Source organism: Hakea prostrata, chromosome 1 (assembly GCF_041222555.1).
Source record: "Hakea prostrata isolate BN-2017 chromosome 1, UWA_Hpros_2, whole genome shotgun sequence".
Classification (NCBI taxonomy): Eukaryota; Viridiplantae; Streptophyta; class Magnoliopsida; order Proteales; family Proteaceae; genus Hakea; species Hakea prostrata.
The window spans coordinates 15633569-15661068 of NC_142600.1; the positions used below are offsets into that span (position 1 = coordinate 15633569).

Sequence of the window (27500 nt, forward strand, 5' to 3'; positions counted from 1 at the left end):
AATGAGTCGTTGTGTTGATGCCTGATAAAATGGAGAAGACATATTAAATGGAGAAGACATTATAAAATGGAGAAGACATATTAAATATAAGAAGAAGAAAAATTAGAATAGGATGAATCAAAACTCCTTTATTGAGTTGTGTGCATTGCATATTTTTAATAGAAATACTATATTCTTTGGTATGTAAATATCAAAGTCTAAGAAAATACAATATATGATTCTTACATAAAATAAAATATTTTTTATATGAAATGATAATTGTTGTAATTTTCAGTTAACATTCGCCACTATCTCATGTTGAGATGATTGAAATATTCATATAGAAGTTATATATTTTGTTATTATCTTTTTAGGGATAATGAACATTGACAATCTATATTATTTTTAATAATTATTTTATCATTAACATTTGTAAGTCAAGGTGAGAGAGAGAGAAAAAAAAATCATAATTAAGATTTGTTTACCACTCAATATGATGATCGATGGCATGATATATGACAAAGAATAAAAGAAAAACACCCAAAAAAAAAAAACTCTTCCCTAAACTGAACATTTTTAGAGTGAAAGCTAACATCAAATGCATTTGGGCCTGACGTGAATAGGGGAATTTGATGTATTTAGAATAAAAGTAAACCAAACCTGCACTGGTTCATTGTCATTCCGAGTTTGGGGTCTTAGTTCTGCTAAATTCGAACTCCTGATTGGGGATCTGGACATTTTCCTGTGGTTAGGCCCACTATTTTAAATGGGCTCCACAATCTGTATGAGGCCCACATGCGCATGCAAGTGTGCAACCTTTTGGCGCTGTCAGGGCCAAACTTGGACAATGAGTTCACGTTAAGGAAGCAGAGAAGAAGCTTCGTGGGGAGAACACTCCAGTGGACCCATCCTGCATCCCTTCAACCACTGAATTTGAAAAATAGTAAAACATATTCTTCCGTGGGGAATGGAACTTTACTTTCAACCAGATTTTTGTTCATTTCCCATTTGTCTTACAATACGAGCCCAGGTGGGGATCAGGTCTTAAGAGTAAGTGATGGGCAACCCATTACAATTGCCAAAACACCTATACTTCTAAATTAGTAATTTGAACCAGACTTAAATGTTGTTCATTAAATGCACAATATTGTGCCAAACAGTCGAGATCGACCATTTGTTTTGCAGATGATAGAAAATAAGACGGACAATCGAAATTGAAATTTTTGTCGAGATTTTGATCACGACCGTCAAAAGCAAAATGGTGCAGATTTAAACATTAAATGACCGGTAATTAGAAGTTAAATATTCTCATTGCTAGACATGAAACTGTCCTCGTATTAATTAAATATGCTCCCCTTTGTCAAGGTGTGCATAAATGGCCCGCATGAACAATAAAGAAAAGAAAAGAAAAAAAAAGTTTAACCTCATAGAATGGAATAGATGAGAAGAAAATATCGATTTTTAAAATTTAAAATTAAACTTTTAATCTTAAGGTGCAAAAACATACTGTTGTGCATGACAAATGATTTTTTTTTCAAAGACCAGTGCTGTGGGAGTCACGTGACCCACGTCGTGAGGATGAATGGCTACTGACACGTGTCGACACGACCTAGGCAAGTTGCCGTGAATATCGGTAAGGCGGTGTGCTGAACTGGAGAAAATGCGTGGACCCTCACGCGATTCTTTTGTCACTGGCCTTTATTAATCTTCATTCATTCTTATTTTTTCTTCTTCTTCCTTGATTTCTACCACCTCTGTTGATTTCGGACTTTCGACAAGCATCGAATCCTTGGCTTTCGATTTATTTGCTTCACTTGTTAGAGAAGACCGAGAGAGATGGTGAAGGATCGGAAGATAGGAGTGGCGATTGACTTCTCGAAGAGCAGCAAATGTGCACTGCAATGGGCCATAGATAACCTGGTAGACAAGGGTGACACCCTCGTCATCCTTCACATCAGGCCTGAAGAAGGCGTTGAGTCCGGCACTGCTCTCTGGTCTCGTACTGGTTCCCGTAAGTAACAATACCTCCAGAATCTTAGACTCATGCATGACTTCTTATTAAGCTAATTGACTCTGTGATCTGCAGCTTTGATCCCCTTGTCGGAGTTCCGGGTGCCGGAGGTCATGCAGAAGTACGGAATAAAAACCGATCCTGAGTTGTTGGATACACTTGACACTGCTTCCAGGCAGAAGGAGGTATCTTCTCTGTTTCTGTGTTTTTATATCTGATCGATTTGTTGATCTTTTTCATCCCTGTTTCGACAAAGAAATAATGCTAATGGATGGGATTATTTGGATTGAAAAATCGATGGATGATTTCAGGCAACCATACTGTCAAAGATTCACTGGGGCGATGCGAGGGAGAAGCTATGTGAATCCGTTGAAGATCTGAAGCTTGATTCCTTAATCCTGGGAAGCAGAGGACTTGGCGCTCTTCAGAGGTAACTTGATTAGCCTTATTGGGTTGTGCTGGTCTGTCGAATTCTTTTTCTTTCTAATCTTTCCTCTTTTTGGTGGGGAAAAAAAATTTCAGGATATTGTTGGGGAGTGTGACAAATTACGTGATCACCCATGCGACATGTCCCGTAACAGTTGTGAAGGATCCTAGCTTCAAGCCCTGATGCTGCCATTGGATAAATCTGAGGTTGGTGAAGGATTATGGCTAGCTATGGATATGATCATGGAAAATAAAAATACAGTATCTGGAGAAATTCGTATTCTGTTTTCTTTTCATGTGTTTCTGTATTATTCGAGTCTTTGCTTGTAAAACAGATCAAGGGAGGAGGCTTTGTTGGTACCTTTCATTCTAAGTCCCTGTGCGGCTGTTTAATACCAATTAGGTTGGTTTTATGAAAACTATCTGCAATCCCGAGTTTCTCTCTATTTGATGAAATTCGAAAACAATCTAGTGTCATCTAATAAAACTTGAAACGACTTGGGGATAAAAATCAAACAAAGAATAAAAATACAGATGAAAGAAGATGACAAGGTAATGGAGAACGGAAAAGCTCTTCAGGGTTTTCTTTTCTTTTCTTCTTCAGCCTATGTGATTCTTGCTTGCAATCCATTGTGGATCTCAATCATTTTACCTTACTCCATGTAATGATCCAATTTTTCTCCAGATTTACTTTTGCTTTCGCATCGATATTCTACTATGATTTAGCTATTCATATTTGATTATCCTTCTATATTTATTTTGATGTCTTGAGATGTTTAATTAATTAATTATAAAATTATTTATGTTTGTTCATGATTTGTAGAATTATATGTTTGGTGTAATTGAGATCTTATAGCTATGAATTACATCCACAGTTGCTGGGACGGATTTGATAGCATTAGATAGGGTGTGACAGAGGTAGAGTTCCTGTTACAATATTATGATTGAAAACAAAGAAATTAGTAAGGAAGTTGTTCTGAAATCTCTTGATCATGAACAATAACGTAATTCAGCAACCCGGAATAGTTACATTGGAAAAAAACAAAGAGAATATTTTTTAAATATAAAAACCAGCTGCTACAATTTGAACTATTCACTGATATATGAAGCAATAGACAATGGTGTGGTGGGTTATACGTGTGAGTGAATACATCTATTACGAACTAACTTTCATGTTTCAACTAACAGCCTAAATAGATTGAGACTTGATGATGATCCATGCTACTTCACTGACTTTTTTTGGCTTTGTTCTTGACTTCCGTCATGCTTAAACCATAACCTTTAGACAAATTGCAACTTGAGTGGAGCTAGCTTCTAAGGTGGTTGGAATGATTTGGCAGTTCTTGTTCAGCATTCGGAGTTGGTGAACTTGGACAATGAGTTCACGTTAAGGTAAAAAAGTATCTCGTCAACTTTCTGAGGCTAAAACAGAGGGCGTTCGCTCACTCCCACGCCCTCTGGGTTGGACTGCTCATATACCACAAGGAAGCCGTGTGTTGTCCATACAAAGGAGCTGATGGATGGCTGAACAACCTGCCTAGACAGAAAAGATCTGGGCTCAAAACGGGGAGGAGTTGATATCAAATAGTAGTATCAAGATAGACATAGTAGGATTAATTCAATCTAAAAAGGGTCCCCAGTAACACTTGGTACTGGCTTCTAGTGCTTGATAAACCATTGACATTAGTGCCCACTTGGATTGAGCAGTTGTTTCCAGTCTCTCTCCTCCTTGGAATAGAATAAAGTAGGGCATGAAAAGCACATAAAAATTTGGATATGTCCTCGCTGCAAGGTTGTCAAGCCAACAGAATTCAATTTCCTTAGGTCTCAATCTTGCAATCTCTCTTTCACCCCAAAAAAAAAAAAAAAAAAAAAAAAAATCATCTTGTAGTACCACAAGTTCTGCAGCAAAATGTCATCCAAATTCGCATGAGGTGTTCTTGGGTTTCACGTATAGGCCCAAGTTGTAACTAGACTACGGCCCATTTTGTGGGGTAAAATGACTAAGGCCCACTTTTATTCCTCAAGGGGAGACACCTGATACATTGTTCCTAGTGTCCATACTAGATTATCCCTCTTTCTTCCTCTTATTTATTTTATGGGTAGAAGTCCATGGTAGACGATCATAAAAAGTAAGTATAGTTGTTTTATCTTTTGGACGAAATAAATAAGAAACAAGTATAGGGAACTCATCAGAAAGAGTCCGAGCAAGACTCAAGTGTCCGACCAGGGCTCAATCATCATCAAGAGTCTTGAGTAAGATTCAATCACAAAATATAGGGACGGACTTTTGAAATAAAGGCCACCATATGATGTTTTTCATATATATAGGAACATATGTATCTTTTATATAACTTGGTCAATAATGTACATCTCATGCTAGAATAATTTTTAACGGATAAATTATTTTATAAATGGAGATGAAAACATATTTATTTATTTAATTATTTTCAAGTGGATTTGTGAGGAGCAATTAATTTTAATGATAAGTAGTGATGTCAAATTTGGTTTAATACTGTCAAAGGTTGTTCAATTGGTAATGTCCAACGTTTCTTATTGTTAATGATTGGGTATCTCAAATACGATTGACCAGGGTTTGGGTCGACCAACATCCAATCCGGCGAACTTGACAGGTCTAATCAATGTGCGGTTCAACAGTAACAGATAACTAATAAAGATAAGTTATCCAGCACAATCAAAGTTTTATTCTCAATGGACTCTCGAGCATATAAGAGCGAGGAATTCTTCGGTTAGAAGAGTGACATAGATCAACCGTCAAAGACAATTAGACTCTTAAGTCATAAAAGACTTTTGAGCAGATAAGGTATGAAACGACCTAGAAGAGAAGTCAAGAAATAACTCATCAGAAAGAGTCCGAGCAGGACTCAAGCGTCCGACCAGGGCTCAATCATCATCAAGAGTCTTGAGTAAGATTCAATCACAAAAGGATGGTACAATCCTAGAATCTATATAAATAGATCTATGAACGAGAGGAAGATAAGCAATAGTAAATACTTAATTCTTATTCATTCTTCTGGTTTGATCCCTTGTTAACTTGCTCGTCAGAGACGTACCTCGGCCCACCCGGTCGAACACGCTCGTTTGCAGGTTGTTCGTTTGTGTTGCCGAACAGGATTCTACAACAACACTTACTAAAGAGGTCATAAGTTCCACTGTCCTTAATAATGTATTTAAATTATATATAAAGTTAGAGTTGAGGTGTATGTAAATTGGCATAGATGACCCTCAAATTAAAAAGAAGAAAAAAATGTCGAATGATCTAAGTCGTATTTTATGCCTAATAGGATCAAGAGGCGAGGCTTACATCAATATGTGGAGACACTGATTTACCTATATTTATTTTTTTTGGGAAAGAAACATTCTATTAATCATTAAGGCAAGAAGAACACAAAACATCTTGAGCACATAAGTCAAGAAGCAAAGGTACTGAAAAGAGTCACAATGTCTCACTTGCCCATGATAGTACCCTCCTGGCTAGAGCATCGGCTACATGATTAGCCTCTTTAGAAGAAAACAAAAAGACCACATAAGAATTTGTTGGACCAACATAAGGATGTGGTCCAAATAGAGCTCGCCTCCACCAGATCACATGGCTGATCTCGGTTGAGAACAAAAATCAGATATTGACAACCACTTTCTAGAAACTTCATCACACAACGTAGAAGGGTAGCTCCCTAGGTTTGAGAGGGCCAAGAACATAGCCCCATTCGAACCACGGCCAAGCACTCCCACCCCTCTTTATCCTTCGAACTAACATATATAGTCTAAGCTGTTCTTGTACCCCTATCAAGGCATTGCCCATGATGGGCCTGATACAACCCTTTCCACACACCCAATGTTGCTCTCGACAACAATACTCCAATATTCAACATGTGCTTTATTGGCATGGCTGATAACTTCCTCAGGGCTCTACACCTGGAAATTTATCTAGTCCATTTCCTTGTTAGAAATAGACCATCTATTTCTTTGTAGATATGTGACATATGTCCCAACATCACATCAAATGGTTGAAATCCTTTTATAAGTTACTTGATGTGACTTAGAAAAGCATTTCAACCATTTGATGTAGTGTTGGGACACATGTCACATATCTACATCAGAATAAACATGATAAATGCCACTCCACACCTTCCCATTGAACACTAGATCGTTACGAGCCAACCACAAGGTCCAACAACAATATAATAGCAGATTCAATATCTTCTTCTCCATTTTCTTGGAACCTCATGGAACTCCAACTAGCTGGCACCTTGTCCAAAGAAACAACATGCCTTGAGTCCAAAATAGGAGCCAAATCACGTCCAAACCACCCCACTCTCACATGTTTACACCCAAAGAGAGTATGGTTAATAGAGTCCGCCCCTTTTATCAAGCCACAAATTTATCATTTATCTCAAGGTTATGACACATCAATATTTGTTAAGAATTGCAGTAAAATTAATCAAAATCCCTCCCGTGTTGCAATAGCAACACCTATGGTTCAGATCAAAATTTGTGGTTGAGAAGAAATCTTGACCGCTCGAGTCGCTTCGTTTTGCATGATGATATATTTTTTCTAATTTTTTGTAACTGACGAGTTTATATTAGGTGAGGAGGGAATATTACTAATATAGGTGCTAAATGGATGCGAATCTAAAATCTCCCAATGGGAGTTTGGGCTTTTAACCACTTAACTACCCACCATTGGCAATGATTTTTTTTTTTTGATAAATTTTAAGTGTGAAATGAATCTCAACTATAAGTTTCCATCTGAACCCTAACTACACAATAATTGCTCAACACTCTTTGAATTACCTGATAACGGTACGTACAAGCAGGTGAGCTGTGAGTCTGTGACTTGTTTGTGTGGGTTCTACCAAAAAAAGGCTGTGATTGTGAGTACGTATACGTACATACAAATATACAATATAAGCTCACTTTGTTACCCAAAAAAGAAAAATTTCGTTTAATAGAATCTCAGTTTGAAATTCAAATATAAAAAGCTCAGCGTGGCCTCCGTTGACCGAAAGCTCAAGGCTCGTATTTATGTGTTGCCTTTTGCCATTTAATTTTTTATCTTTACAGCCTGAATCGTTTGAACCTCAAAGTAGCCGTTAAACCTAGCTGTGCGAAGAGCCGTTGAGCCATTATTTAAATGGAAAGGGAAGGGAGACAGCCGTTAGCAGATACGCCAACTATACAAGCCAAAAAGGCATATTACATAGAAATTAGCGGTTTAAGATTCAATTATGAGCGTAAATTTAGAACATACAAATTCTTATCAGAAATATTTTAAAACATGTATAGAAATGAGAAAAAATTAATTACCGAAAAAAATAGCTAAGAGTTGAGAGAAAGAGAGAGAGAGAGTAAAAGAAGAAAGTCTCAAGGCACACATGGTCTACTATATTAAACGACAAACCGGTAAGTGGAGTGGAACCCTCCTAGTTACTTTATGAGAAAGACTCTTATCATCTCTAGCATATTTTTTCCACCCAAAAGCACAATCTCAAACTTGCTTGGCGGTTAGCCGGTTACTAATTATTGCTCTAAAATATGTCAGTTCTAGCTCAACCGTAGAATGTCTCAAACTGGCTTGGCAGTTACTAATTGTTGCTCTAAAATATGTAATTAAGTTCTAGCTCAACCGTAGAATGTTTCAAACCTGAGATCAATAGATCAAAGAAAATTCGTGAGAGCGGACTACTTTTGTGGATGGAAATTCGAAAAACCGTTTCCGATGGTAAATTCAGATTATGGATAATACAACTCTTCGTAAAGATGGGAAAAATGCCTGAAGAAGTGAAATTTTTTGGATAAGTGCCGAAGTTAATGTAGGATTAACTTGGCTTTTTAGCTTAGTTTGGCTTAGCTTGCCTCACTTACCAGAAGAAGGTATAAATGACTGTTTTTATACCAGAAGAAGATTCCATGGAGAAGATTGATGGCAGCCGTTGGATGGCTTGATTCGATTTCCAGGGGAAAAACCAAGGTGAAGGTGCGGCTTGTTTGTGATTGAAGCAATTGGATTTATGCACTATTTACAAGTTTTGCAGGGATGCCTGTCAAAATTTGACATCACATGGGACATGTTTTGTCCTGATCTCCTTGACAAGCCGACGGGAAGCAAGACCCAAAGAGATTTTGGTAGACTGGTTTATCTTATCTTCTGATAGGCACCCACACACAAATAAGGTGCATTAAATGTATAGATACGGCACATTAAATGCTTAGCATGCGTACAATTGTGTAATGATAACTTCTTATCCGAATAGGGTCTTGCTGACAAGTGGTGGCCGGGAGATGTGTCGAGTGATGTATCTAGAAAATATCTGCCGCCAAGTGGTTGGGCCAGAAACCCTTTTCCGGAGAGTGCCGAAAGATTAGTGTGGATTCAAGAAGCTAGTCCGAAATCTGGATTCTGAGGAGAGCTAAGGGGGCCAGTTCGAAGATTGAATTTTGATGATAGCCAAGTGGCTGAAGAACAAATGACTAAGGCTAATGTGGTTGATTCTGGTTCATATAGTCTGTAATAGTTCGGAAGTTTAAAAAACGGTTTGGTATGACACTAATACATACAATTATCAAAATCCGGCTTTAGGCAATAATATCAACATGGATTATATTGTAAGTCAGATTAATCTTTAGTGAAGAAGTTATCTCTCTTTTTTTTTTTTTGGTAAAATGGTGAAGAAGTTATGAAGACAAGAAAAGTTCAGGTTGAGGGATTGCTTCTTGTAGCACTTGAAATAATGTAAACATTAATTAAGCTCCATCAAAGAGTAGGGTTTAACTTGGAAAGCAATACAAGAAACCATCTAATACCTCAGGTTTTTGGTTTGTTAACAATAGGCTAAAACAGAAATGAAAACAACAATAATAATAAAGATCAAACCATGATTAACCGTCCTAACTCACCTAAATAAGGGAACTCTGGAGTCTACTCTTGAGTTGTTTCTTAATCTAGTTTTGGAAAATTCTAGTTAGCCAAGGGAGGGGGGCATGAGATGGAAAAAAAAAAGCCTGTAAGCTGGTAGGAGAAAGTGCAATCCAGTAAGGGCAGTGCATGTGCAGGAGGTCCTACGTTTTGCTTTATAATGGCTGCAGGGCTCACTTCAGTTCACTATATGAATATATATGAAGGACGTTGCTTTGCTTGTAGATGTGGTATGCGTGGGAACCCCAAGTTTCTCTTGTGTTTAAATTAAGCTCATGATCAATGCATGCAATCTCTTGTTAATATATGACTGTAACCGGCCGCAACCAGCCAACCACAACGGACCCAGACCCCCTGCGCACCTCGATCTCTTTAACCGTACAAAAGGAAGGAAATGGTGGTGAGGTCACTAGAGCTAAAGTGGACACCTCAGTCTGTGCATTTGGTAACAACAGATTAGAGACTGAATGTATGATACGATTCCAAAGTTGATACGATTCGAAAGTTGAATTTCTAAAGCCTGCAAAGTCATTATAACTTTACAATAGGCCAGGGATGCATGGGTTCTCTTCTCTCTTTCCTTTCCCCTTTTGCCTTTTCCCCCCATAGGGGTCAGGGGAGTTAGTTTTGGTGATTTTAATTTGAAAAACAAAACCAGGTAGATAGCTATCTAGCCCTGTTGTTGAGCTGGGGTTAGGCAGGTGTCAGTTGGTGCCACAAGAAGTTGATGATCAAACAAGGAGGAAAAAAGGAGCCACGAGGAAGAAGAAGTAGCAGAAAAACTACAACTTAAGTTTGACCTTACAAGGAAAGCTAAAACGAGGTGGGGGCTTCGCTCTTCGTTTTGCGAGTACTGCTGATGGGTTTTGAGTGATTTCCAAATGCTCGCCGAAGTATAATTCCTTGGTATAATATAGTAACATTGATGTCATTTTCACTTATTTTTCGCTTTAATTATGGAGCTGGTACCTGGGGTATGTTGTCGATGTCAAGGCGAGGCAGAGGCTTGGGTTTAATCTTCTCTTCAGCTTGTGGAGTAGTGTTATGCTGGCTCAGTGATTTTAAGGATATTTTCGTTTTTTAGAGAAATCTTCTATAGACAATGACACCCTTTCTGTTTGAGCTTTTCCTAAAACTTCTGAGGGCATTTTAGGTATCTAATTATGGGTCAAAGGGACACAAGAAATCGATGGCCATGGCTGGTCTGAGAAAAATACCCCAAAATGTTATGTTCTGTTATACATGGGGTCCTACTCTATCTGCACAGTCAGCACAGAGAAGGTAGGGTATGACAGTGAACAGTGAATGACCCCCCCCAGTTGGCTCAATCCTTCAACGTCTTAAAAACGCTGAAATCCGGATTTACAGTAATACCCTTTTCGACTTTGGCATCCAGAGCAAGACGCTGGAATATTTTTTTTTTTGGTAACCAGACGCTGGAATATATACCTAGGGACAGAGGTGCGTATCATTTTGTATTAGATGCTAATCTAATGGATCGTGCTAATAATTTTTGCCATACCAAAAAAAAAAAAAAAAAAAAAAAAAAAAAAATTATATATATATATATATATATATATATATATATATATATATATATATACCCAATGTGTCTTAGGTTCTGTCAGTTTCCTTCTTCCCATCCTACCATCCTCCTTGACTTGCCTTTTGAGTTTGCTATGGCAGGGGCTTATCACTACTCTACATGGTCCAACCAAACTCCACCATTTAGAGAGGCTTGTGAGACAAACTTCTTCGGTAGGTGCTCGTGATAATGAAGCAATGAACCCCACTCCAGCGGCTGAGCCACCAATAAGGGCAGATGGGTCATTCGGCCTATGAATTCAATCGGAATGATAACAATCGTTCAAATGTGAAGAGTGGGTGACTATGTAATTTCATCTCTTCATTCCGGCATTGGCATACGCACGGCCTTATTTAATAATTTTTTGAACTACGCTTTTGGTGTATCTTGTCCCCCGCCCGTTCAAAGTGTTCAACTGCACAATGCCAGAGGAGACAGAGAGGAGGTCATTTCAAAGGTAACACTGAGGAGGGAACTAAGAAGAGCGTCGACGGTCAAAGATCGATAAATTGCAGCTTGGGTGGCTCCTTCATGTCCCAAGAGACGTCATGTTTTGGAGAAAGTATTCATGTTCTTACTTCTTCAGTTCTTCGTAAACGTCTCTGCATTTCCCCTTTTACCCTTTAGAACTGGTTGAATCCTTGTGGATAGAGCTTCCCCTGGCGACTACACGGAGAAGAAACAGACAAGACGCAAGCACAAGCCCAAGCTCTGCGAATTCGGACCCAATTTCTATACCCTAAGTTTACTCTCCAGATCTCTCGTCCCTTTCCTCGCAGAGCTCGGCTGCGCAGAGTTTCGTGTCGAATAGGCTTGCTTGTTCAAGCTTTTAATGTGAAGGGGATTTCTTGTTCGTCTCTGGGGTTCTGCTGGGTTTATCGAAGCAGGGAGAGTGAGGATGAAGGAGAGCTCAGTCGAGAATATTCAAGGAACGGAAACGGAAACGGAAACGAAGAAAGATAGGATTGATGCACGCGCTAAGGTGGTTGAAAATGCCTCATTCACTAATTCGATTGAAGAGGAGAGCAGTTCTTGCTCTGATACGTCGACGTCTGATGCGAACACAAATGAAGATAGGAGTAATAGCAGCTCAGAAGAATCATCATCGTCAGCATCATCATTAGGTTGGCCTATCAGGAAGGCGGAGGCGCAAACTTGCTCGGTTTCTGATCTCAACCAACAGAAAGAGAAACAACATTCGGACAAAAAAGAATTAGAGAAGCAAGCATCAATGGTTTCCGGTACGAAATCTTTTCTTTTCTTTGTTCTTCCTAGTCATGTATTTTCACTTGCCAAAGATGTTCACTAATTTGAAGCTGGTTTCTGGGTTCCAATAGAGTTTGCGATGATGAAGGAGAGGTTTTCAAAATTGCTTCTTGGGGAAGACATGTCTGGATGTGGGGAAGGCGTTTGTACAGCATTAGCGATTTCCAATGCCATTACAAATCTCTGTGGTATTATTCTTTCTTCGTCTCTAGGCTTCAGTCGATGCTGATGGGAAAAAGAGTTTATTATATTTATTGTTATTTTTAAATTTTTTCCCCCCTGAAACAGTATCCTACTTCCATATTCTGGACGGATTTCATACTAGCTCGTTTGATTTTTGTTGCTTTTCTGTCCAATCTGTAGCAACGCTATTTGGGCAGCTTTGGAGGTTGGAACCCCTATCTCCTGGGAAGAAATCAATGTGGCGAAGAGAGATGGAGTGGCTTCTTTGTGTTAGTGATCATATTGTTGAATTGACGCCCTGTTGGCAAACATTTCCTGATGGAACCAAGCTAGAGGTAGGTCTAATTCTTACAGAACAGATAATTCTCTAATATTTTGAACATAATTAATTTCTATTTATTGTTTCCTCAACTGATGGCAACCAAAATAAGCATATTCAAATTATTCCATTGGTTACAGTTACTGAAAGTTTGGTTATGTTCAATTAATTGAGTCTATGATCATAAACAGAATTTTGATACGTTTTACTTTATTTTGGCAAAACAAATATGCAAAATGTGTGTTTCATTCACTGAACTTGTTTCCCCAATTTGCTCCATGTTGTAAAATTCAGGTTATGAGTTGCAGACCCCGATCAGATCTGTATATTAATCTCCCAGCTCTGCGTAAACTGGACAACATGCTTCTTGTAAGATCCCCAAATGCTCGTATTCCAGTTTATTTTGTTCTCCTTTCAATACAAATTGCAAAATGCTCACACTTTTTTGGGTCTACATTTCACAGGAGATTTTGGATAGCTTCAGCAATACAGAATTCTGGTATGTCGACCAGGGTATTCTAGCTCCAGATGCTGATGGGTCAGCTTCTTTACGTAGACCCCTTCAGCGTCAAGAGGAAAAATGGTGGTTGCCTGTGCCTCGTGTCCCCCCTGGTGGTCTTCAGGAAAATTCAAGGAAGCAGTTGCAACACAAGCGTGAGAGCACAAACCAAATCCTTAAAGCTGCCATGGCTATCAATAGCATTGCCTTGTCTGAAATGGAAATCCCTGAATCCTACTTGGACTCTCTACCAAAGGTGATGAAATCTTTTATTTTGCAGTTTTCTGGTTTGATGAGAACAATAAGGACCTAATGAGAAGTTTTTTTTATTTGGTTTCAGAGTGGAAGAGCCAGCCTCGGTGACATGATTCACCGGTACATAACATCGGACCAGTTCTCTCCTGAATGCCTTCTTGATTGCCTTGACTTATCTTCTGAGCACCAGGCTCTTGAAATTGCTAACCGTATTGAAGGCTCAATATATGTCTGGCGTCGAAGAACAAACTCAAGGTCTATGGCTAACACAACCCGCTCTGCTTCGAAGTCATCCTGGGATATAGTCAAGGAGTTGATGGTTGATGCAGATAAGAGGGAGTTGCTTGCAGATCGTGCTGAAAGTCTCTTGGTTTGCTTGAAGCAGCGTTTCCCGGGTCTCCCACAGACGACGTTGGATATGAGCAAGATCCAATACAACAAGGTTTATCTCCTATTTAAGCTGTGGTTTCAGCTCTACATCTTGTTGTCTTATTTCAATATACAAGTTGCAGCTAGCTAAACTGAAATCCCTGCAGGATGTTGGGAAATCTATTCTAGAGAGCTACTCCAGAGTTTTGGAGAGCCTGGCATTTAGCATTATTGCTCGTATAGATGATCTGCTGTATGTTGACGACTTGACCAAGCATTCAGATGATCACTCCTCCATTCCCACTGTAAGTGTGATTGCTCACAAGAGAGTTTCCATTCCATACTCAGTGCCTGTCTCAAGCACTCCATATGCAACGGCTTTTACCTCGCCGAGCTTCTCACCTGCCCCTCGAATTAGCCCTGCAAGAGTAGGCAAGTCTCCCTTCCCCAGTGGCGACAACAAACCTCATTACCGTGGAATTGGAGTAAAGAAAGTCTTGACAGATTATCTTGGAGTGGACTTGAAAGGAAAAAGCTCTAGCAATTCAGTCGAGGGATCAGATACTTGCTCAAACTCAACTCAAGAAGCACCAGCAAGTTGGTCTAGCCCGGAAAACTTAGAGATCGACAAAGGGGTAGTCAGTCCCCCAACATAAGTCTAATTTGAGCTGGGACAAGTTGTTTCATGACTGTTAATATATTCCCCACAAATGGATAAGTGAAAACCAAAAAGTAAGAGGGTTAACCATCAAATATTGTTTTATTCTTGTTGATTGTTTTTAAAGTCATAGAGTTGAATCTTAAATGGGATTCTTGCATTTCACAGGATCTGTGAAGAAGAATTATGTGTACATACCTGAGTATATTGATAGATAATACTGCATTTGAGCAAGATTGAATGTCCGACTTGGGTATCTCCTGTATTAATGTTGTTTGTAGACGTGCTATTCCTGTGATCATTTTAATTATCTGCTAATTTTTATTTTTGGTTCCAAATTAACAGCACGAATATTCTTCAAATGGTGAAAACTCTGCTCTGTTCAGCAGAGGATGGATGGGGAGATGGCATGGGTATTATGCGTCTGAATTTACTAGCTTTATGGTTGGTGCTGGAATTGGGTAGAAGGAAAATTTTGAGTTGCAGTTGAGTAAAGGAAGGCTTAAAATTTGCAATATACCTGCTACTTGCTACACATAAAACAATAGATTTCACTTACAAGTAGGAATATAATCACAAGGAGTGGATTTCAGTCCCTATTCTTGTCAAAGCCAAAATTTGTCATTTTTTCTCTACCGAAGTGTCCGTGAATGAAGTTTTATAGGTTTGAAGCTGTTGTGTAAGCGGGTGAGTGAGGACATATCTCCAAACAAAGGTTGTTACCATACTACTTGATTGAATGCTCGGGCAAAACTCCTAACCTGGATTCATGGAATGCTCTAACTGTTAAATCATGTACCATGCTTCAAATAATAAAGTTGATCCTTGAATTGGCCTAAGTATGTTTAACGAAAGCATAACTGTAGCTGTAAGAGTTTAGAGATGGGTTAATGTCCTACAATGCTCACCTCTTGAAAAGATCCTAAATAAAAATATGCAGAGTTGGGAAAAACAAATATGGAGACATTAACATGGTTCAGTTATGAACAATAGCACCAGAACAAACATCAAGTCGTTGTAGTATAGTGGTAAGTATTCCCGCCTGTCACGCGGGTGACCCGGGTTCGATCCCCGGCAACGGCGACATTTTTAGTCTTTTTCTTCTGTTTTGTGGTTTAATTCCTTTTCTGCCATCTTTCCTTTAAATATTGTTACATTCTGTCCTGTGTTAAAGCTCCTAGGAAAATTGATGGAGAGGTTACTCTCTAATTTGTTTCCATCGACTTCATTCTTGCTGAATCTAATCATGTTTTTCTTGAAGGTGATAGGGGATCCACATCCTCTGTATAGGTCAACTAATTTCTAACCAAATAACTAGTGAAGTCTCTTAATGGAAGACCGACGTTCGAGATTCAGAAGCTTTGGTTTGGGGATGGCGAGGTGTCCTGTGAAGAATAAAGGACATTTGATAATGTTTGAAGCCATAAAGCAAATGTTCATACATGGAAGACGACACCTAGCTAGCAAAGAAGAATATTGGTGTGGTAGTTGGAGATGAGATATGGGGGACCTCGGCACTTTTTTTTACTGGTTCTTGGGCTTCTGGAACAGATGCAGTTGGCTAGCTTTTTATAATTTTAGCTTAAGGATTGGATCGGATCTTGTAAGAAGCTGCGCTTTGGGTAAACTAGTAATGGCTTCTACGCTTGCTAGCCTAACTGGTTGCACAAGATGGGTGCAAACTTTTGGGGATGGTCATTTCATTGAGGAAGGCAGAAGGCTCTACTCTCTCTATCTATATGGCTTTGAGGGATGAAGAGGATTCTAGGTGCATTGGGTAGACATGGGTGTGTATTTGTTCAGAACTACTACGAGGACAGCTGGTTACAAAAGTTTCTTCTCTCATTCATATTTAGTGAAAAAAAAAAAAAGAAAAAAAAAGGGGGGATAATGGGTATGATTTTAAGGTTCCCACTTCCAACCGATCAAGAGTTGCCAAGTAGTTCTCAACAACCCCATTCGAGAGTTAGTGCTGCAATAAATAAAAGGCCAATCTAGTCTATTGCTGCCACCACTAGAACTAAGTGGATTTCATGGAAGCACTTTCAGGATGCATGGTGCAGTATAAAACCCATTGGATTGGAGAAACTTGTTCATAGCTGGTGTGGTTGAAGTATTGGTTCTATTCTACTATAGTGAATTGGAAGGAATTGTTCATTGCTGTTGTATTGTACTGGAGAAATGGAGGTTCAAATGAAGCATATTCTCCTTTTGGGGTTGGTTTTGGTATTTTGTATCACTGGAATTGAGAAGGTCCATGGGGCTGGAGAATGTGGGAGCAGTCCTGTTGAGACTGAGGCTTTGAAGCTCACACCATGTATAGCAGCAGGACAAGATGTGAACACTACGCCCTCTGACAAGTGCTGCCTTCAGATCAAGCAGATTGGCAAGAACCCCAGCTGCCTCTGCGCTGTAATGCTTTCCCAGACAGCCAAGAGTTCTGGAGTGAAACCGGAAGTTGCTGTGACCATTCCCAAGCGCTGCAACATTGCCAGCCGTCCTATTGGTTACAAGTGTGGAGGTAAGAGTTTATTTATCAGCATGTTTATTATGTCATCTCTCTGTACAGTTGAATCGATAAATCACCTTGCAATCTTCTCCTTGTTTGCAGCTTACACATTACCTTGATGAGATACAGAGGAGGAGCGAACAGCATGTGCTGGGTATTAGGGTACCCACGGGCCACTGTTAGTAGCTAGCTAATGGTGTAATGGTGCCGTTGATAACTATGTATCCAGCCAATAAAAGCTGTTGAGTGTTATTATATGTAATGTGAGGATATCTGAATAAAGAAAAAGGCATGTGATTATGTTTGCCATGCTCAGATAATCTGATGCTAGCTCCTAGTCTTTTTTCCCCTTTTTTATCACAAGTGCTCAACGTTGCTCTTCATGAAACCTGCTATGAGAAGCTTTCAAGAAGGATCAGCAATTAGAAATGTGTTCTCCAGCTTATATATATGCCTTGTTATAACTTATAACTGCTTTAAACAAATTAACACCTCTAGGTCCTTAACAATGTTGCTGTCACTATCTAACAAACGAAAAATTTTGAATTTTGAAAGCTCGATCTCTTCCTTGTACCCCATGTTAATTTTCAACTTCGATGATCATTGTGAGTTTGTGACCAATCTTATGTTCGCAGAATACTTTGAATACAACGATTCACAGGGAACGGTTTGCTGTCATTTTCCAAATTATCATACAACAATGTCCTAATCCCTGGCAGAATATTTGTTTTCCATTCCGACCATAAAAATTGGTCACCATTACCAGTTACAGAAAGAAAAAAAAGAGAAATGCCTAAGCAGAATGTTTTAGTCACTTAGAATTAATCTTTAACATATTTTAAAACCTTTCCAACATCAAGTCGTTGTAGTATAGTGGTAAGTATTCCCGCCTGTCACGCGGGTGACCCGGGTTCGATCCCCGGCAACGGCGTTATCAGGGGGTTTTGCTTTTTGGTTGGACTTTTCTTCATCCTATATCTCTAATTAATCCTCAGGAACCATCTCTCTTTCCTGTTCTTCAAAATTGGCTGATGCAGTATGAAAATTCAGATTATAGATGTAAGTCCACCCAATAATCAAATCTATGATCCAAAGAGAGATCAAGGGAGTAACTGCATTGAAGAAATCATATTAATGGAAGGCCAAGGAGTGGGATTACACTGAACTTTCTGAACACCACCCAACATTCACGAAAATTATCTCCACTTGATCAGGAATATATTATACCTTAATTACATTCATATTCATTTCAAATCCAAACCTGTCAAAACCAACAGCTGGATCAACCGTACCGTGGTTTGGAAGAATTCTCGCCCAAATCACTATCAGAAAATCATATTTTTTGTGAACAATGAGGGAGCGTTACACACCCAACAATTGCATATGAAACCATAAATTCTGACATCATCTAGAAGCTAATTGCCTGATTAGGACTCCTGAACGGCCCCAACTTATGCTTTGAGTGAGCCATTAAGGTTGTTGAAAAGTTCTTTCCTTACTGTTCTCAACAAGTTACCACTTACCAGTAGTGATCATACAGGAAATAACTGAAAATTTTGTTCATGTTATTCTTAGTGGTCAGGATAAGGAGATCTTCAAGCTAGACATTTGTAGTGAAGATTCTTAAATCTTGATGGCATCTAGAATAAGGAGGTTCGATTTTGGGGATGCCAAGAAAGCCAGAGAAGGACATATAACATTCAGTAATGTTTGAAGCTCTAAATAAGCAGAGATGCTCATGGAATATGGAAGAACCTATTGAAGGACAAGGTGCATCCAATAGCCGGTGATAAACATAGGGACCTGATCGACCAATTTTGTGTTTTTTTTTTGGGGGTGTGTTAGAAGCTACAGTCTGATAAACTAGAAGATTCTCTATAGGGTTTTGGGGGATGAAGACGAATTCTGAAGGTGAGTGAGTTGGCTAGACTCAAAAGGATTGAATTTGTCCTCTGCTACTAAGATTGCAGCTGCTTATTAAAAGTGGATATCTTGTTTTAAGCTAAAAGAGAGAAAGGATAATAGGCATGATAATTGCAGGTACCACTTCCAACCTATCAAGATTAGACAAGTAATCCTCAACAACCCCATTCAAGAGTTAGTGGGGCAATGATAAATTGTCTTTTTCTAGTGCCTACACCACTATAACCAAGTGGGTTTTAGTCTTTCGGTGGAGATTTTGGATGCGTGGTGCATTATAAACTCAGGGTATTACAAAATATTCGTCGCTGTTGTGATTAGAAATATTAATCCAAAGCTGTTGTAAACCTGAAGGATTTGTTCATTGCTGTTGTGTTGGAGAAATGAAGGTTCAAGGGAAGCATATTGTCCTTTTGGGGTTGCTGTTGGTATTAGGTGTCATTTGCATTGAGAAGGTTCATGGGGCTGGAGAATGTGGGAGTACTCCTGTTGAGACTGAGGCTTTGAAGCTTGCTCCCTGTGTTCTGGCAGGTCAAGATGCGAACACTAAACCCTCTGACAGGTGCTGCCTGCAGATCAGGCAAATTGGCAAGAATCCCAGTTGTCTCTGCGCTGTTATGCTTTCTCAGACAGCCAAATCTGCTGGGGTGAAACCAGAAATTGCCGTGACCATTCCCAAACGCTGCAACATTGCCAACCGTCCTGTTGGTTACAAGTGTGGAGGTAAGAGCAAACGTATTTAGTATGTTTTTGGCATTTCTCCCGACTATTGAGCGAATTGAACACCCTGTAATCTTCTCTTTGTGCTGGTTCTGCAGCTTACACATTGCCTTGAAGTGGTAGCAAGAGGAGTGAACACCATCCACTGGGTATTAGTACTTAAGCGAGTGAGATGTAATGAGAGGGTATCTGAATAAAAAGCGCTCGTGGTTATGTTTGCCATGTTCATGCTTCTAGTCATTGTCTATCACTTGTTCTCAATCTTGTTCTTAAAGAAATCTACTTGAGACCCTAAAGAAACAGTAATCAGGATCCACACCCACAACATCAACCATTCGTCCAGCTTATGTGCTTTGCTGATGGGTGCCAACTTCAAACGGCAAACAAACACGATGTTCCTGTCATCAACTATCGCAACTTTGAAAGTTTTCCCCCTTTGGCCCAGTGATTACCTTTCAACAGCTATCACTATGACCACTCTAATGATCATAGATTGCTTCAAATGTAACGAATTCAAAGTCAGGAATTGCGGACCTCAGACCTGAAAAAGTACAAATTTTCTAGATTGTTATATAATCCTGTCATAATCCACGACGTAAATCTTCTTTCTAATCGAACCTCGTTAAGTTGGTTAGCAGAGACCACTCAGAAAAGATGCCAGCCCATCCCCATCCACCGACCTACAAGGCAGAATCTCTCAATCCTGAAGAACTCTGAGCTCATGGGTTCCACGCGCCATGAAATTAGGTGGTAGCCCAGTACTGCTTTTTAGCCTCTCCTTACCCTAAGTTGCCGATTGCAGTCAAATTCACATCAGGTGGTCCAATGATTCTGTGTCTCATGTAACTCTAGAAACAGTCAATTCAAAGTAGATGGTCCCTGCAGCTATTGAATCTCTCTCCTCAAACTCCAGAAACCACCAATAAATTCTCACGAATGATTTTTTATAATCCACCACATCTCATTCTTATCTGAAAATTGGCATCTGAAAGGAGCTTCTGGATGAATGAAAAGACCACAAGTTCGCTTCCACCCCTCGAGCAGGGATGTGTGGTGGGTGTCGGTGTGTGACTCATGATTTGCTTGAATTGAAATTAGAAATTTTGAAAAAGAGAAACACATGAACATTGACGAAACTTAAAATAGGATAACTTTTTATTATGCATTTACATTATCTCTGTTTACACATTAATCCACATTACTTATAGTCCCAAGATACACAACCCACAAAGCAGTAATTAAGATTTACAAACGTCTCTCCAGCATATTATTACAGTTGAAGCTGATTAGAAACAGACCAAAATCACATTAAAAGTTATGTTCCATCTGTATGGGTAAATCAGAAGGAGCCACACAAGAGCCACCACCGATCCCATCCAAAGTAATACGTAACTATAGAATACCATTTATCTTCCGTATAACACATGGTAGATAGGGGATAGAAGTCACTGCCGGGACGTCATATAACTCCTGTAGTCAACAAACACCAGCAAAGAAGAATTAGTTTACCTTAAGAAACAGAGTTACTCATAAGACAACAAAATTGTTTTCTCATTTGTCAAAAGTGACGCTGCAACTTTTTATAGCAGTTTGAAAAATGGGTACTACAATAAGATCACTGCTGTAAAGATCCCAAATCCACTTTAATTTGGTAAGTTTTCTACTTTCCAGCTTTTCAATGCGTTAAGCATCAGAGGATATTAACCAGCACTACATGTGGTACCCTCTTTAAGACACTGTAGAAGAAAGGCCTCACGTAGCATAACATAATCTTAGATACTAAAATTACAAGAAGCATAATATCCAAGGAAAAAGAAATTCAAAAAGTATTTCAAATTTTCAAAACATGGAAAAGCTCTGTAGATCAACAATTATCCATCTATCTTCTCCAGGAAGGCTTCGATGTTATTAAGTACCTTAATACATAGTTGAATTCTTAACATTCCTTGACTGAATCTCAGTAATAGAGAGAACCTGCAAAAAAGAAATTAAATAGATAGTGCTGTGAGCATTCTTGTGCCTAAACTGTTCCACTTCTATTTTCTAATTCTTCTTCTTCTCTCTCTCTGTAGAAATGAATGATCATATACCTTGCCACCAATTGCCTCTCGAAGCACTGTGCAAATTGTCTTCATTTGAATCATCTCGCCCATCTTGCTTGTACTAATGAGATCACAGAGTTTTGAATCACAGAATATGAGATATTTTGCACCACACAATTTATCCATGCTCCAAACATTACATGAGAAAAAGTAGTAATAAAAAGAATCTGTGAATGATACTCACAGCAGAATTGGATCCAGATTGTGCCCCGGTACTGGAGGAATTCGAATAGACGTCTTGTCCACCATAGTAAAGGGATGAGCTGAGAAGGCAATGCCCGACTGACTCATCTTGATAAATGGAACCACCATCCTTGTTGGTCGTTCTACTGTTATTACCTTCTCTGCTCTCATACTTATTACCTGAAAAGGAAGCACGTAGCACAGGCACTTCAATCGTTAATAAATCTCGATCATCCTAATAGATACGGAAAAGATCATCCATCAAAAGGAAAATAGAGAAACTCCCATGGATATGAGAAGTTCCGTAGCCAGGGCACAAACAGGGTCTACTTCTTCGCTCCACTAGAGTCGATTGCAAGGCAACGGGGGACAGGGGAACTGAATGCACTTTAAGTTCTCTTGGGTGGTGGATAAGATTTAAAGATAATTGAAATATGATGAAATTGCAATGAATTTTGGCTGCGACAGAAACAAGCATTTGGTGTTCTTAAGATGCTTAACACACATGGAGGAAGAAAACATATACATTTGGCGGGTAACCAAACCATGCCGCATCTTTTCATGTAAGAAAGTGATTAAAAAAGTTTATTCTTTTGCCAATATTAAGAAACGAACACGTCAAGAACTGTTGATAGTACACTGTAACTGATCAGTTATCCTCCAAAACCGAAGACAGAGAGAGCAGCAAACAGACCTGGTGCTCCCTGTTTGGTGTTCCAGCGATAATCCCCAGAGTCTTGTTTTTTCAAGGTTCCCATGAGCTCGGAGTGGGAAGAGTCCCTCTCTACCTGTTGAAATGTCAAGAGAATAATAAAAGGGGAAAAAAAATTCTTTGCCAATTAAAAAAAGAGAAAGAGGAAAGAGGAGGGGGGAGGAAGATGGAAAAGATCATCATTAGTTACAGAAGAAGATCCTTGCCACACTTCAACATGCACTAACAACTCCTTTAAACAAAACCATCAACCATAAGGAATGCCTTTCACTCCATGAGAACTAAACTAACAACACGAGTTCTGCAGAAACAGAGAGCAATTCTACAAAACCAGTGGCATGAAACAGTGGGCGAAAGAACTTGCGCACTACAAAACCAACCTACCCCTCTGCTCCTCCCCTAACCCAAACCCGCAAACGCGCACACAGTGTCAGACAGAGCGAGAGGAACAAAAAGAGGGATCGATCAATTGAAAGGTATAATGAGCAAACCCACGTGAGAAATAGAAAAAGGAAAATGGAAATGACCATAAGAGGAGAAGCATATAATACCTTTGATGCAGGCGGAAAAACAGACCCAAAAACTCCTTTTGGTGACGACGATTCCTTAGTTCCAAAAAGCTCAGAGGGGAAGGAGGAGGACGAACCCACTGGTTTCTTCCCTTCCATGTCTAAAATGATCTGTTCTCTCTCTCTCTCTCTCTCTCTGTGTAGTAGTCTCTCTCACCCAGACACACACTCTCTCTCTCTCACAAACACGCACAAAAGAGAGACGCAACAGCAGTGAACAGACTACAGAAACAGCGAAACCTACTGATTTTCGGAAGAAACGATCTGCCCAAAAGAACCCAGTACAGAAGAAAGGGATAAGATCTGCAGAGAAGCTAGGGGCAGTACTGGAAGCTGAAACACGTGAAGATGGCAGTCAAGGGTAGCTGGAGAATATATATAGATAGATATATCTATATAGAGAGAGATAAGAGGAAGTAAAAGGCAGAAGAGAGCTTGGTGTTAGGAGGCAAGAAGAGGGAGGGTTTGAGAAGAAAGCGTGAGCTTCATCACCAATTTATAGGTAAAAGAAGACGGCAGTAGTGCCGCCCATGTGCCGTCATTTAAAGCACCTCTTCTCCGTTTAATTGTTTCTTTTCCTTTCCTTCCTCACAGAGTCACACTCACACGGTTCCACCCTCTCCTACTATTCTCTCTCCACTCTCTCTCGCCGACGATTTCCATATCTCATCCTCTGACTCACGTTCTCTCTCTCTCTCTCTCTCATACACACACACACATATTCCCAAATCTTTCTCTCTACTGTTTCCGTGAATCCTACATTAACATTATCCACCGTCTTTAGTTTTTTTCTTCCCCAACAATATCAGATAAGCGACACGTAGGGTCCAACACTGTGACAAGTGGGGTCTTCTGCCACCTGCCAACCTTTTTACGCCATGTGTCGCCATTAGATGAACCGTTCTCCTCTTCCAAGCGTCAACCCTCAGCCTGCGTTGCCCCACGCCCCCTCCCCGGCCTGGTCTTCCTTCCTTCCTTTCTTCCTTCCTACTTCCAAGTTCCAACCCGCTTCTCACGTTCATACATTACAAACCATGTCGACCGGTCCCACTTTTTCTTGTTTATTATCGCTTTTTAGATTTGATGATATATGAGCCTCTCAAGTCTCAGACTTGTGTAGGAGAGAGAGAGAGAAAGGGAGAGAAAGAGAGAGAAAGGATCCGAAGTCCAAACGGGTCCCTTTAAAAGACGAACAGCACATTAACAGCAGTTGCGTGGATACCGTGGAAACTCTGGGAAAACAACCTTATCCACTAATTCCATCTTCTTGTCTCAGTTCACTTCACTAGGGTCCTTCTTTTTCCTGATTCTCTGATTTCCGTTTATGTGTATGTGTTTCCTTCAATCCTTATTCCTTCCCCCGCTGTTACTGTACACGTAAACCTCTTCTTTCTCTCTCCATCATCAAGTCTAGTCACTCACACCACCGATGCATTGCATTCAACAACGATCGTACAACTGATATTTTTGTGCTGGACAGAGACGATACAGACCCGACTTTTCCCTGTCCAATATCAGCATCAATATGACAATATCAATATCAATTATCAATATCAATTGGTCGGGTTCAACTCGTTATTATGGACTTGTTTCCCGTGTCCAACGTCTCAATCGGATATTCAAACCAGACCAGGACCTCTGGTTTATCATACTGGACCACGACTTCCAAAACCGGCAATGTTTGATTTCTTCATAACTTTGATTCGAATATTTAATTTCTAAAAATCCAAAATGTTGTTTGTTCCTTGGGAGGAAAGGTGGAAGTGTTCAAAGAACCAACGAGGGTGGGCAGGTGGGAGAAAAAAAGTCCATTCTTACTCTATCCAAACGCAATCGAATATACCACACTTCAGCCATGTGGGATAAATGATTTGATACCAAATTTGATACATTTAGCACTTAACAACACCCTTAGAAAAAAGAAAAAGAAAAAGAAGGTTAGGAATTTTACATTCTTTTAAGGAAAGTTTGAAAACTCAGAATTGATTTGGTTACATAATTAATCAATAAGCAAGTGATCGACCTAATCTGTTTTACATGAACTGAATTATCAATTAAAGTATAAAGTAATATTGTTAAGATATGATTTTTTATTTCCTCTACATATGTTTTAGACATAATAGTACATAAAGAACACAATTATTAATTGACTTCTTCTATACATTGATATTCTAGACACATATATACATGATACACATAAAATAAACATTTAACATATAAATATATGCAAGTTGAACATATAAAAATAAAATTTAAAACACATGTTTTATTTATCAAATATTCGAGATCCACATCTAGATTTATAAACAGATAGAAACATATCCTTTAGATATTTAATCGTGCATCGAATATCTTAGTAAAATAATTGAACTTACCAATCCAAGGCTAGCTCTAGTCGTTGGAGCGTCTTCCTTGAGAGGGTGCCTTAAATTTTTTTTAATGTATCAAATTACTTAAAAGGGGATATATCCCTATTTTCAAAGATAGTTGTGGGCCTTGTGGCCCTTTTGGATTCTCATTCTGAATTCTCTTGACCCTCTGTGGGTCCCTTGTATAAATCTCAATAACCCTCACACAACACTGAACTGAACCGATCAGATAAATGCATTAAGCCCATTTGAACCCTAAAATGATAGATAAAATTAAATTTGAGCACTCTTACTAGGACTTAAAAAGACTATTTTTTGTTGGGTGTGGGGGAGGGGGTTAGTAGAACTTGGACTTTGAATAAATAGGCAAAAACTAGGTATTAATTGGGACCACTCAAAGAGGGATACAGATACAAGATGTCAATTTTAACCACCCACTGTTTTTTCTTAATTGAAATAATGAACTCTTAATCATTGTAGTTGATGATCCGGGTTTGGGTTTGGATCAGGCTGTACGGTTGGATTCGGATTTGTGAAGAACAGAGATCCAAGAGAGGGAAAGCAATTGAAGAGAGAGTGGGAAAGAAAAAAAGGAAAAAGAAGAAAGGAATGGCAGAAGCTGCAGAGGCCCATACGATGAGAACAAATAAATGAGCGAATGAAGACAAAAAAAAATCCGGTTAGATATTTGACAATGGAGCGAGTAATGAGTAAATGAGGGCCCAACAAGGTGGGTGGGCCCAACCGAGTGGGCCAGTATTCCAACATTGCTGACACAGCATCCATCATTACTTGTTTGAATACTAATTTGTGACTACATAGACTCGCCGCATGTTAACGGTGTGTCCTCCTCTCTCTGCCATGTGTTGCGACCCAGCCAAATTAGATAAGTTTCCAATCACAACTTACCACGTGTCGAATCTGTGGCCGCTCTGCCATCCTATGGCCCAGTGGTGGTCCATTCTTTACATGACATGACATGACATGACATATAGAGAGATAGAGAGGAAGAAATTGTTTAATTATGGATTAATTTGTATATATATATATTTCTGGTACCGTTTATGTCTCTGAAAGGAAGTTGAGACAGTTAAGAAGAAGAAGTGTAACCAATGAAATAGAGGCAGATAGGAAAGCAGAGAGAGTGGATAAAGATGGGTTTTATTTATGGCTACCTTAGAATGAGGTCTTTATCCTGTTTGATTGAAAAGAGAGTGAGGAAGAGGATAATGGATGGATGATGAGATAAAAAGGGCTTCAGCTTTGAATCCTTTGATGGTTGATTGAACACTAAAGCAATCTTTTATCTGTTTTGATTGATACTTTCAGCTTTTTGACAATGGATTGGACCAAACAGTTGAAGCCATTTGTGATATTAGGCATTGTTGGTTTGGAGTTTGGACCCTTCGATCCTTCAAGATTTGATCCATTTCTATCTTAATTACATGTAGTGTTATATGTTTATCTTAAAACCATTAAAATGGGTCAAAATATATAAAGGGCCCAATACGATAGAACAACTCTAGCTAGTGCATGCCAACGTTTTCTCTAGAGGATCAAACCTGGAAAGGAAATTTAGTCCAATGGTTCAAAGATGAGTGCAAATTAAAAACTGTCTTTAATTTTATCCCGTTTGGTTTGTTTGGGGACCATTGATGAAGTTTATTAATTAATCAATCAAACTAGATGAGGACGATTAAAGGAATGCAATGTGTCTTAATAATATTGCTTGATCAAAGTCCTTAGCTTATCTGCTTATTATTTGTTCTATTAGATGACATATTTGACTTATCCAACACACAGTAATAGCAGAGATTAAATGAGATACTTGTCTAAGCAACTTTCATAGATCTTATCACATCAGATCCTGTGAAGAAAACTACATGCGTGGAATTATCATTTTAAAACTTCAAAACGACGATAAGACGA

At 39.2% G+C, this 27500-nt stretch overlaps 5 protein-coding genes and 2 non-coding genes across 7 annotated transcripts; 6 read left to right on the forward strand and 1 right to left on the reverse strand.

Annotated features, from left to right (window-relative positions):
• The first annotated feature begins 1702 nt into the window (after nt 1–1702).
• Nucleotides 1703–2883, forward strand: LOC149027816 (Adenine nucleotide alpha hydrolases-like superfamily protein). Its single transcript, XM_089147449.1, has 4 exons — nt 1703–1990; nt 2066–2175; nt 2302–2420; nt 2513–2883. The coding sequence occupies exons 1-4, from the start codon at nt 1816–1818 to the stop codon at nt 2598–2600; spliced, it is 492 nt and encodes a 163-aa protein (XP_089003575.1). The 5' UTR covers nt 1703–1815; the 3' UTR covers nt 2601–2883.
• Nucleotides 2884–11313: 8430 nt separating this feature from the next.
• LOC149027817 (rop guanine nucleotide exchange factor 7-like) lies at nt 11314–14945 on the forward strand. The gene is made up of 7 exons (XM_089166150.1): nt 11314–12179; nt 12276–12392; nt 12568–12722; nt 13001–13075; nt 13171–13461; nt 13546–13902; nt 13997–14945. The coding sequence occupies exons 1-7, from the start codon at nt 11837–11839 to the stop codon at nt 14483–14485; spliced, it is 1827 nt and encodes a 608-aa protein (XP_089022276.1). The 5' UTR covers nt 11314–11836; the 3' UTR covers nt 14486–14945.
• Nucleotides 14946–15498: 553 nt separating this feature from the next.
• Nucleotides 15499–15570, forward strand: TRNAD-GUC (transfer RNA aspartic acid (anticodon GUC)). Its single transcript has one exon. It is a non-coding gene; the product is annotated as a tRNA-Asp (tRNA).
• A 998-nt stretch (nt 15571–16568) lies between these two features.
• LOC149027819 (uncharacterized) lies at nt 16569–17450 on the forward strand. Its single transcript, XM_089147455.1, has 2 exons — nt 16569–17008; nt 17099–17450. Exons 1-2 carry the CDS (start codon nt 16669–16671, stop codon nt 17113–17115), a joined length of 357 nt encoding a protein of 118 aa, XP_089003581.1. The 5' UTR covers nt 16569–16668; the 3' UTR covers nt 17116–17450.
• A 405-nt stretch (nt 17451–17855) lies between these two features.
• Nucleotides 17856–17927, forward strand: TRNAD-GUC (transfer RNA aspartic acid (anticodon GUC)). Its single transcript has one exon. It is a non-coding gene; the product is annotated as a tRNA-Asp (tRNA).
• Nucleotides 17928–19181: 1254 nt separating this feature from the next.
• LOC149027821 (non-specific lipid-transfer protein C, cotyledon-specific isoform-like) lies at nt 19182–20325 on the forward strand. The gene is made up of 2 exons (XM_089166168.1): nt 19182–19639; nt 19735–20325. The coding sequence occupies exons 1-2, from the start codon at nt 19300–19302 to the stop codon at nt 19749–19751; spliced, it is 357 nt and encodes a 118-aa protein (XP_089022294.1). The 5' UTR covers nt 19182–19299; the 3' UTR covers nt 19752–20325.
• A 277-nt stretch (nt 20326–20602) lies between these two features.
• On the reverse strand, nt 20603–23910 carry LOC149027822 (uncharacterized). Its single transcript, XM_089166161.1, has 6 exons — nt 23185–23910; nt 22616–22709; nt 21923–22101; nt 21727–21799; nt 21553–21610; nt 20603–21106 (listed from the first exon to the last, which is right to left on the reverse strand). Exons 1-5 carry the CDS (start codon nt 23299–23301, stop codon nt 21594–21596), a joined length of 480 nt encoding a protein of 159 aa, XP_089022287.1. The 5' UTR covers nt 23302–23910; the 3' UTR covers nt 20603–21106; nt 21553–21593.
• Between the last annotated feature and the right edge of the window lie 3590 nt (nt 23911–27500).

Coding starts and splice junctions, on each gene's coding strand:
- LOC149027816 (XM_089147449.1), top strand. CDS start 1,816: ATGGTGAAGGATCGGAAGATAGGAGTGGCGATTGACTTCTCGAAGAGC. Junction 1,991..2,065: donor CTGGTCTCGTACTGGTTCCC/GTAAGTAACAAT, acceptor TGTGATCTGCAG/CTTTGATCCCCTTGTCGGAG. Junction 2,176..2,301: donor CTGCTTCCAGGCAGAAGGAG/GTATCTTCTCTG, acceptor GGATGATTTCAG/GCAACCATACTGTCAAAGAT.
- LOC149027817 (XM_089166150.1), top strand. CDS start 11,837: ATGAAGGAGAGCTCAGTCGAGAATATTCAAGGAACGGAAACGGAAACG. Junction 12,180..12,275: donor GCAAGCATCAATGGTTTCCG/GTACGAAATCTT, acceptor GGGTTCCAATAG/AGTTTGCGATGATGAAGGAG. Junction 13,903..13,996: donor GCAAGATCCAATACAACAAG/GTTTATCTCCTA, acceptor AAATCCCTGCAG/GATGTTGGGAAATCTATTCT.
- LOC149027819 (XM_089147455.1), top strand. CDS start 16,669: ATGGAGGTTCAAATGAAGCATATTCTCCTTTTGGGGTTGGTTTTGGTA.
- LOC149027821 (XM_089166168.1), top strand. CDS start 19,300: ATGAAGGTTCAAGGGAAGCATATTGTCCTTTTGGGGTTGCTGTTGGTA.
- LOC149027822 (XM_089166161.1), bottom strand. CDS start 23,301: ATGGAAGGGAAGAAACCAGTGGGTTCGTCCTCCTCCTTCCCCTCTGAG. Junction 22,102..22,615: donor CACCAAACAGGGAGCACCAG/GTCTGTTTGCTG, acceptor CTTCCTTTTCAG/GTAATAAGTATGAGAGCAGA. Junction 21,800..21,922: donor AATCTGGATCCAATTCTGCT/GTGAGTATCATT, acceptor TGATCTCATTAG/TACAAGCAAGATGGGCGAGA.